The sequence below is a fragment of the Nelumbo lutea genome, chromosome 3 (assembly GCF_056320005.1).
Source record: "Nelumbo lutea isolate HS-2025 chromosome 3, American lotus-T2T, whole genome shotgun sequence".
Lineage (NCBI taxonomy): Eukaryota > Viridiplantae > Streptophyta > Magnoliopsida > Proteales > Nelumbonaceae > Nelumbo > Nelumbo lutea.
In genome coordinates, this window is record NC_142686.1 from 21,434,774 (window position 1) to 21,445,079 (window position 10,306).

At 35.9% G+C, this 10,306-nt stretch overlaps 1 protein-coding gene across 3 annotated transcripts; it reads left to right on the forward strand.

The window, feature by feature from the left end:
* The first annotated feature begins 874 nt into the window (after nt 1-874).
* On the forward strand, nt 875-9,364 carry GEX3 (gamete-expressed 3). Of its 3 annotated transcripts, XM_088981372.1 has the most exons (10): nt 875-1,638; nt 4,208-4,395; nt 5,458-5,787; nt 6,097-6,343; nt 6,465-6,749; nt 6,839-6,925; nt 8,084-8,116; nt 8,198-8,257; nt 8,327-8,469; nt 8,552-9,364. In XM_088981372.1, exons 1-10 carry the CDS (start codon nt 1,527-1,529, stop codon nt 9,191-9,193), a joined length of 2,127 nt encoding a protein of 708 aa, XP_088837498.1. In that variant the 5' UTR covers nt 875-1,526; the 3' UTR covers nt 9,194-9,364. The 3 variants fall into 3 exon arrangements, with proteins under 3 accessions (XP_088837498.1, XP_088837500.1, XP_088837501.1); XM_088981374.1 differs by lacking the exon at nt 875-1,638 and having other exon boundaries at nt 4,256-4,395; nt 5,531-5,787; XM_088981375.1 differs by lacking the exon at nt 875-1,638 and having other exon boundaries at nt 4,268-4,395; nt 5,549-5,787.
* Nucleotides 9,365-10,306: the final 942 nt, after the last annotated feature.

Consider the following 10,306-nt stretch of genomic DNA (forward strand, 5'->3'; position numbering starts at 1 on the left):
AATATATATAAGATTCATTAAGTCTTATATAGATCTAATTAGTATAATTTATTAATGAGAAAACACCTTAAATATATGACTCAAAGAGAGAAAGAGAGTTAATACCATAAATATAGATTGCTTAACGAGAATGAATTAAATGAGGTGAAAGTAATAGTTCAAGTTACATCTTCAGCCCTCAAATTAGAGAGGGGATAAATTTAAAAATAGGGGTATTTTAGTTAGGAAGAAAAGTTCATCACCCCCATTCATACTTTTAATAGTATGATATGATAGATATAGATATAATAAATAATGCAAAAAGTAATATTTATAAAATTTAAATTATAATGATTTGAACTATAAGTTAATATATTATGATAATTTGCTTAAAATCAAGTTTATTGTGTTTTTTAATCAATCATGCGTATTAATAGTAACATTATCAATATATACAGTCAACGATTATGTAATTATTTCACATTTATAATTTTTAGTGTTAAAAAACATAACATACTCAAAGATACACACACGTTTGTTGTTTTTAAATAGAAGGAAATAATAAGTTTCATGGATAGAGCCTAGAAACTGCCGAGGCCAAAATCGACATTGAAATCAATATTGACAGGGTAAGTTTTGGTTCTAAACACCTAGAAAGAACTCTTATAAGATAAGTTCCAGGTTTTTCCCTTCTAAACAAAACCAAATGGACCAATGCTCCCATGCAGTGGCTTATGGCTTTCCGAGGTAGGTCCCACGCTAACAACTAAAATTTGAATGGATTTTTGGACTGCAATCCTCATCATAAATCTAATTTGCAGCTCTCTCTTAGTCTATTAGTAGTCCCCCTATAAATCGCATCCTGTTCATGAATTTGACGTCAATCCGCAGGCAGATTCAGTCCATCCCTAGTCTACTAGTAGCTCCACTTAGAGGTGTACTGAATGGTAAAAACCCCAAATTTAAAAACCCACTTTGATTAAGAATTTTAGCAATTAAATCAACTTTTTTGGTAATTTTAGGGTCTGTTTGGCTTTGCAGTTGAAATCAAAATCTTTGAGAAATAAAATCGAAATAGTCCATTCCTCTTGCTTATTTGGTCTATTTGGTTCAAACATGAATCAGAATGTGCTTGAATGAATTCCCATGGAGAGGGAGGAATGACCATTCCTTTAAACGTAAAAATGGCCTTCTACTTGGAATGGGAATTGGATTCCGATTAGGCCCAATCAAACGATCGGAACATTCTGATTCCAATTCCAGACCCTTGTTCCCGCTAAACCAAATTGGCCCTCAATTGATTTATAACGTGACTACTGCTGAAGCCATACCAAACGCGCTCTAGTCGGTCATTTGAAGGGCCGTCCGCCTATCCGGAGTGCTGCAGCCCGAAGGTTCGAAGCTACTGGCCAACTGCTCTCAGCCGTCTGAGCTATAAGTTGGAATTCGAATTCTTCCGCCAGAAACAGAGCGGTTAAATAACCGTTTATGGATTGTCAATCTTATAATGGCTTTCAACTTGACAACTCTACAGTCGATTTTTCTCTATGTCGATCCAATCCCTTCCCGTCATTATTATTCTCCTCCTGCAAGAATCCGCCGCTGTCTCCCAGTCGCCGGATTTCCAAAAATTTCCTGGCTACATGCGTCCATTCATCGGTATTTCTCTCCAACCTTCTCAATCATTTAAATTTGTAACCGCATTCTTGTTTAGTTTGAATGCATTTTTTACTTATTTATTTATTTATTTACGCATGCATGAAATCTTATTGTTTAAAGATTCATGGAGTTTTTTATGTACTTAAAAGACTTTTATCTCTGTTTTCCAAAAGAGGATTGCGTTAATGTGAAATGGATTTTGGACCCAATTTTTGGGTTCATATACTTGATCATAACATTGAAAAGGAAAAGACAAAAAAAAAAAAAAAAGAACGAAAGTGCGAAGAAAGCATTTAGACTCATTTTACCTTTTAGGATCCCTCAAAAGAAAATTGGAAGCGGGGGAATTAATAAATAAAATGAAAGCAAAGTCATTTTTGTTTAAAGAAAGGAGGCTCTTTGTCAGATACATGCTTAAAAATGGGTGCCAGCCAATCAACCTTGAATCACAAAATGCTGTTGGAACAGATTCAGGAATAAAGCTGCCTGCATTATGGTTATATTTAACGGGGTATTAACTTCTATAAATAAGTTCTAGGCATACTTGCGTGGTTTGGGAGTTGGGACTAAATCCAGTTCAGCTTAGTTGGACAAGAGATCATTCATTTGAACATGGTAATTTGTTTTTTCCCGTGCTCTCTAGAAGAATGCTTTAAAAATTAAGCCGAACGTTAAACTGGTAAAGTGGCTAGCTTCGTCCATTTAAGAGGAAATTTACTTAGCATTACACACGGTATGATTAGAAGTAATGGAAACTGGGGAAATATGATAAAAAGGTCCAGGTAGTAAAAAAGGATATCAGCGATTACATTGAAGGTAGGGGTGATCATGGGCCGGATCGGGCTTTGCACCTATGCTTGGTATACAATATGCACGTAAATTTATTTTATACATTATACAATATAAAATGCTATATATAATATATATTATAACTGTCATATTGTAGTGTATATATATAAAATATAATATAATATAAGATAAAGTAACATATATACACATGTATACATTATGTACAAAACATTTATATTTAAATATATGCCCGCTGGGCTGGGCTTGAAGTATCAGGCCCAGGCCCAAGCCGGCCCTACACACAAAACCCAGGCTCAAGCCCATAATTTCCAGGCTGGGCCTGGCTGGGCTGAAATGATCACTCCTATTTAAGGTGGCCACAAATATGAAGTAGTTAAAAGCAATTAAGGCCTTGTTTGGTAATACTTAATGCTTTGTACTCTCGACAATACAAAAGTACAGAGCACGTGTAATACTTTTACTTCGAAAATTGTTTGGATGAAAAATTTTGAAGGACGTACTTTTTAAAGTAGAAGTAAATAATGGCATTTGGATACAGCAAGATATTTTACACATGCACGTGTCACATGGCATGCACATATGCCATCATGTGTTATATGTGCGACCAAATATGTTTAAATGCCACATGACATCCATATATGCTGTTATGTGCCATTGAATGCCATGTGGCATCCATATATGCCGCCATGTGGTATACATTTGTCACTAACTATGCTCAAATGTCATGTAGCATCCATGTAGATTGCCACATAGCATACATTATTATTGACTTACGTTCCAATGCCATGTGGCATCCATATATGCCGTCATGTGGTATACATTTGTTACTAACTATGCTCAAATGCCACATGACAGCCATGTAGACTTCCACATGGCATACACTTGTCATTAACTATGCTCAAATGACACTTGGTATCCATATATGTTGCTGTGTGACATACACATCATTGACTACTTCAAATGCCATTGATGCCACATGGCATCCAAAATGCCATCACATGCTCAAATGCCATGTTGCACACATATATGCTGCCATGTGGCACAAGCATGTCACTGAATGCATTGATGTACCTATGATGCCATGTGGCATTTATATATGTTATCATTTTGTGGGGTGTATAAGTACCATACATGTGTTGTTGCATGTGTTTTAGAAAGTATAAAGTATGCCCATTTATTTAACAAAGAAAAAGAAAGTATAAAGTATGCTAGAGGGCTAAAAAGCACGAATTATCAAAAGTTGGTTTTGTGCTTTTCGTGTTTTTTGTATGTTCATACTTTCAAAAGTACAAAAATACTTTAAAAAAAGTCTTACCAAACAGCGCCTAATCTAGCTGCAACTTTGGACTGTTTAGATCAGGTAAATATTTAAAGAGTGTTTTGAATGGCTTTTCTAGCGCATATGTTTCCTATTAGCCATAAGCCATTAAGAGTACTCTTTCTCCCCCCCCCCCCTTGTATTTGTGTGCATGTGCATGTTTTGTAAATATTTCTCTTGCCATGAGTTATTTGAGTTATTTTACATCTTTGTTCTATGCATTCAACTGCACACTCTTATTTTGTTTGAGCTCAAGAGCCCTAAGAAATACTCTTGTTGATTTTGTTTGTCTTTGCCTGTGCAAGTGCACTTCATTCCTACTGATAAAAAAAAGTGCACTTCATTCCTACTCTTCTTGTGATGGGTGCCTTTATACACTTGTTGGATTCACTTGACTATAATTTGTCATATCTTATATTGTAACCTTTTTTTCTGTTTCAGCTCAAGAGTTTGTCAGAAAGACTGCTTACAGGCTTTCTAAACCTCTTATTGGAGATGATGGGAGGATATACACGTGTTTTGAAAGGAATCTTTTTGCATTTGAAAGCAATGGTTCTATTGCATGGGTTATACCTCTGAATTATACATGTAATATGGAGATAGCTCCAGTTTGTGATGATAAAGGCAAGGTAATGACATCCTTTAGTTCATTGGCTACAAAGGTTTTGGTTAAATAAAATATGCCTAGGTAGCTTGGTGGATAATTGGAGTTCTTCCGAACCTGCTTGAATTGCTATAACCTGACTTCTTTAAGGTGGCTAATCTGCTGTAGAGAGTAAAAGCCAAAGATAACTATACACTTTACTCCTGAAGTTTTACATAATTGAAGATTGAAAGAAATAGGTAACCATTTTCAGTATGTATATTGTATATGAGGTATAAAACACAGAGCCCTTGGGAAGCTTGACTGGTTAATATATTGATAGACATATCATTTGTAGCCACTAACCACTGTTGATTTTTGTAAAGTTTGATGTCCACAAAAATGTAAAATGTATTATAGGATATGATAAAGCTATGCAAATACACATTTCCAGGAAAAAGAAAGAAAAAAAGAATATAGCATTGTCCAAGTGGTCTTAAACTTTTTGATTGTTGGGTGGATAATATTTTCTTTGAAGGTATATGCATGAAGACCAAATTAATGATGAGCTTGTGAAATGGCATGATCCTTGTAGTATAAGGAAAATCCCAATTATTTATTATTCTCAAATTTTTGAGGACCTATTATCCATGATTTAAATACTTCAGACTTCAGTGCCAACTTATTGTTATAAAAGAAGTCACTTGCTTAAGGACTAAATGACATACAACAGAATGAATTTAATCTCTCACTCGAAATGAAATGTGACACCTGTTTCACCATTTTCTTGATCTTTGATTTTTGATGCTTGATGGGCTTAATCTGTAACAAGCATGCCATATAACTAGTTAAAGTTTGGCTTGCCAGTGCTGGAGAATGAATTGGTGAACTCTCATAAATGTACTTCTCGCATATCCTTGACAACCTTGAGCACAGCATTCTAGTGATTCTTCAAATAGTTTCTTGGTTGTTCATTGTTTATGTTTATTCTGCCTTATAAAATTTACAGGTCCAGGAAAATTTACTTGGTTATTGCCTTCCAAAAGTCTTTTCTTACTACCTTGAACTTTCTTTAGCTAATAATGCATGTGATACCTACTACTGCCAGATGTATTTAATTGCGGAAAATAGAGTACTGAAAATCAAACTCCAAAACATTGGAAATTCTGAATCTGCTGCAGAAGTTTTCTTTGGTCCAGAATCAACCATGGGAGGATCAGATGAAATTGTTGGTCTCTCCATAAGCATGTTGAGTTCATCTATATTCATCAACATAAAAAATCGGGGCCTCTTTGCCTACTTGTTGCATGGACAACTTCTCTGGAGTGCTGGACCTGTGCTCTATCGATTTGGTTACCGTCAGGGTTGTAAGAGAAGTGTCACAGATTGTTATTTTACATCAGGCCCTGTCATTGATCAGTGTGAAGCTAGTATTTATGTAAGGTCCCCTTATGCCCCTATAATTCCTCTTTAGACTCTTAACTATTTTAAACTGTCAGGCAATGAGGATCACATCCGAACTAAGCAATATTCTTTTCTCATATTCAAACTTCAAATGAGAGATATGAGTTTACTTAATTGCTGTTGTAGTTGTAAACTTAAACCCTGATCTTTTTTGAGAACTTCAGATTTTGTTGCTGTTAGTGCTCTTAATTACAAGGAATTTTATGTATGGTACTTCATCTACTTTATATTCCAGTATCTCTTTATTTTGGATTTATTGAACTGTATTTTTTGACATTTTCAGATCTCAAACTCTGAAGGAGAGATATATTCCTTATCTCTTTTCAATCCTCATTTCAAGTGGATCCAAGATTTTAGTGCATTTGACAAGCAACTCGTAATCACTCCTGGTAACAATGGCCGTGTATATGTTACTATCCCAGTGAGGGCCCTTGTGTTTGCACTAGATGCTTCTACCGGAAATATCCTGTGGCAAAATGGTGTTGGTCCATTAAGTACTGCAGAATGCTCACCAGTTGTTGATTCCAATGGTAAATATATTTTCTATTTTACCAATCAAGTTGTTTATTCTACATATGGCTTTATGTTGATAGATATGTGAATTGGGCCCTCTGGATATCTGTTGCTTAAATGCTTTTACTGATGTAACAGGTTGGATATCTATTGGTTCATTGGATGGATTCCTGTACTCTTATTCACCAACTGGGGTTCTCAAGAAGTTCCCAAAAGAAACTTCACTAGATTCAGTGATTCAAGTTAGTCCTCTTCTTGATTGTTCTGGATATGCTGTCTATTTCTCTCAGGTGGAGATGGATGGAAAGATAAGTCGAATAATTGGTGAATATACATATGTCTCTGCCATGAAACCAATAAATGCAGTTTTTACCATGCTGGTTCCAGCTATTGGGGCCATCTATTGGAAAGGAAATTATCCTGGTATTTACAATCTTTTGCTATTTTTTCTTGGAATTAACTTTGAAAACATGAAACTTTCTTGATTGTAGCATTACTTGGTGTTCCGTTAGGTCAATTATCGTCTTTGTTGTTGGGGAGTGATCTTCACCACTTTGCATTGGATGAGAGGATTCTTCTTGCTTTTGTAGCTGCAACAAGTGAGATCTACAGTTTTCTTATATGTGACTTCTTGTAATTATTAGATCCCCTCCAATGAAGCTTGTATTATTCGGCACCTGAAATCCTATAGATAGTGTTGACAATAAAGGAACTCTAAGCTCTCAAGGGTAGTGATTGGGATCTACTTGCTTTGTTGGATTTGCATGTATTTGTATGAATGGAGGTGTTAGTGCCTTTTTCCATGGGCTTGATAGAAGGTATTTAAGTAATTATGACAATTTACAAGGACAAGTATAAAGCCAAAGGTGAGAGTGGATCCCTAATCCTTTTCTAAAGGCCAGTTAGCTAAGAATAAGGATCTCTCAATCATGAGTAAGGCTAGCATTTCTCTTGAAAATATTCTTCGCCATCCATGTATTAACAGAATTAATGGGAACTTTTAATCTCTTGGAATGAGGAATTTAGGGTCTAAGCTTGGGGGGATGATCCCTAATAAAATCATTTTTTGTAAAGTTGCTTAAAATAAACAATGATGTAGCTAGATTTATAAAGGAAGGCCATTACCCAATTCTGGTCCCAGCTATCTGGGATCTTGGGAGGGGTGGGCTGGATAAGGACCTAGCCTCTAGCATCTTTTGCATGAAGCGACCACTCTTGGGCTAGATCTCATGTTCTCTCACTCATGATATTACCATTCCACCAAGCAATCACCCCTAAGCTGTTAATAGATAATGATGTATAAGTATGATTCAATAGTCAAATTATCATATGAAGATAATGATGTCTACATGCTGTCTTAAACTTGACTATTTGATATGTGTTAATTTTGTTTCACTCCAGACTGAGGCTGAAATTTTACTAGAATTCTCTTACAATAAAACTCAGGATTTAACAAGTACTTATGATTCAATCCACAGGGGAAGCAACAGAAAAAAGGAAAATTCTCAAATGAAGTGGTTTGTCTTGTGGCTCGAACTCTTTGTATATGCAGCATAGATAATATACAATTTCACATGCTGTTGGTCTTTGGCCCCATTGCTTTTGGTTGTACAGGAGCCTCATGACATACCTCTTTGAGTTATAAATTCATATTTGCCCTTTCTAAAAAAGTGCCTTCTAGAACTACTATGCATTGTTTACTTTTGCAATTGATTTTCATCTCTGGGTTAATATTGAATTTGTTCTCTTTGATGCAGAGACCGGAAATCCGCTGCCATGCCGTACCACACGTAAAAAAGAAGCATAATCACCTCTCTATTTCTATAACTGAAATATGTATTTAATATTATGACTTGTCTTTTGGTTTCCAGGACAGAAGCTTGCTTCAAGTTGTGCCCAAGCAAGGTCCAAGCACCTTAGCATCTATACAGGTGAAACAGAACTCTGTCTAAATACTAACAAATAGAAGCACGACCTGCTCTTATTGCTCCCTTTTACAGGAAATGAAGGGGAAATACTATTATTTCTATTATTCCAGTCTTCCATTTTGATAGTTCTGGCTTGTTTTGTCCGTTTTTGTTGTATATTTTGGAGGAAAAAGAAACTTCAAGGGAGAGACCTTGGGAAATTCCTAGAGAAGAGGGTGAGTAAGATTGGAAACCTTTAATGATGGCATTTCATGGAAAATGCTATCTCAGTGCTTTTCTGACATTGTTTGCATTCAGCGTTCTCTTCGAGTCAGGAAGAAAGCTTTTGATAGGACAATTACAGAGCTTGAGCAAAAGGCAGCAGAGGAAGCAGTGGCCAATGAAGTACTAGAAAATTTGGGAGGTTTGGTAAGAGAGCGCAAGGGCATAGAAAGGAAGCTTTCAACAACCTATAGTTTGGGTAGGGATGGAGTTGGATTACAGCCACAGCATGCCCTTCCCCTGTATGATGGGAGCACAAAGAGCTACTCTTTTCGAGGTACTAAAAGAGAGAGTTTTACCATTTTTCACACGCTAAGTGATACTTCAGACGAAACCAGCAGCAGCAGCAGTAGTGGTAGTAATGGAAATAGTAGCAGCGGTGATGGAGAGATGACCTGGTATTATCGTGGAGATAAGGAATCTGCATATAAGGCAAAGGCACCTGTGGAAGCTGGGACTTCTAGGAATATTAGTATATGTGGGGAAGAGTATCAAGAAAGTTTTCCAGGGAAAGCATTAAGTTCAAAAGGATTCACCAACCCATTGTTTGTTGAGCACACTTCAGGTGAGTTAAAGGAAACACATATGCATGAGGAAGAGGTGATGGAGCCCATGCATCAAGGAAGTAGTAAGGGTATATTGTTCAAGAGGAGTAGGACCCTTTCTTCGACTAACTAGAAAAGACTAGCAAATGCCATTCTGGAGGTTGACCCTAATACTAATGTGATGGTTTAATGACTGAACCTGGTTATTGTTCATTATCCCTGGTTATTGCCTATTATTTCATTACTTCTGTGATAGTGAATTCTGTTTTATGAGCATGACTTATCAATTAGCTTCTTCTGATTATGTCATCGTCTTTTGTAGTATATAAAATTTGTTGAATACCTATGGTTTCTTTATAACTATGGGTTTAATCATGAGAACTGCAGAAAAGTAGGTTGGCAAATTTCTCATTGGATGATGTATCACTTGGCAACTGTTGTCCTTTCAATTTCTGTTTACATGTAAATTTCTGGATGGAAAGCCAAGAAAAGAAACAGTAAAAATGTAAAATGAAGAGTTCATCCCATTGAATGATTACATACCTTTTTATGATTTTGGATATAAATTGATTTTGACTCATGGAAGGTTAGACTTATTTGCAAAGGTAATTGCTTTCCTTTAGTCTCTAACTGCATGATAATTTCTATTATCATGTAATGAATGATATGACAAAAAAGGGATCAACATGCACTTTTCATGTTCTATAAATATAAATTTTCAGTTTGATGGCAGGATATGAAAATGGGAAATATTTGTAACATCCAACATTACTGCCTGTTAGTGTCTAGTAAGTTACAGCCAGGTTCATGCACTCATGACTATGCGTGTAGGGTCTTTTTGCTCCTATTACAAGGTATATAAAATTGGTTTTTGAATTCTCGTCTTAATGTGCTTTTGGACAGGACATTTCTTCAAGTCGCATTGCAGAAATATAACATGTCAGCATTGCCCAGTTTTTTTTCTTGGTTCTATCTTTTTCAATTATCAACATCTTCCTGTCGCATCAACTATTGAAGTCTTTAGCCATCATATAGACCTATAGCTACTTTGTTTTTTGGAGATAATGTCTACACAACTAGTTGATTTTTTATTTGATTACCAGTGGGTAAAGATCAACTAGAAATTGTTGCTCTTGGATGCATAACCCAATGTTTGTTCCAATTCCATCGCATTGGAGTGAGGTCCCATTTGCCACATGGACCTTAAATGAGGTTGTGGGCTGAACTGGTAATCCCAATCGTTTGA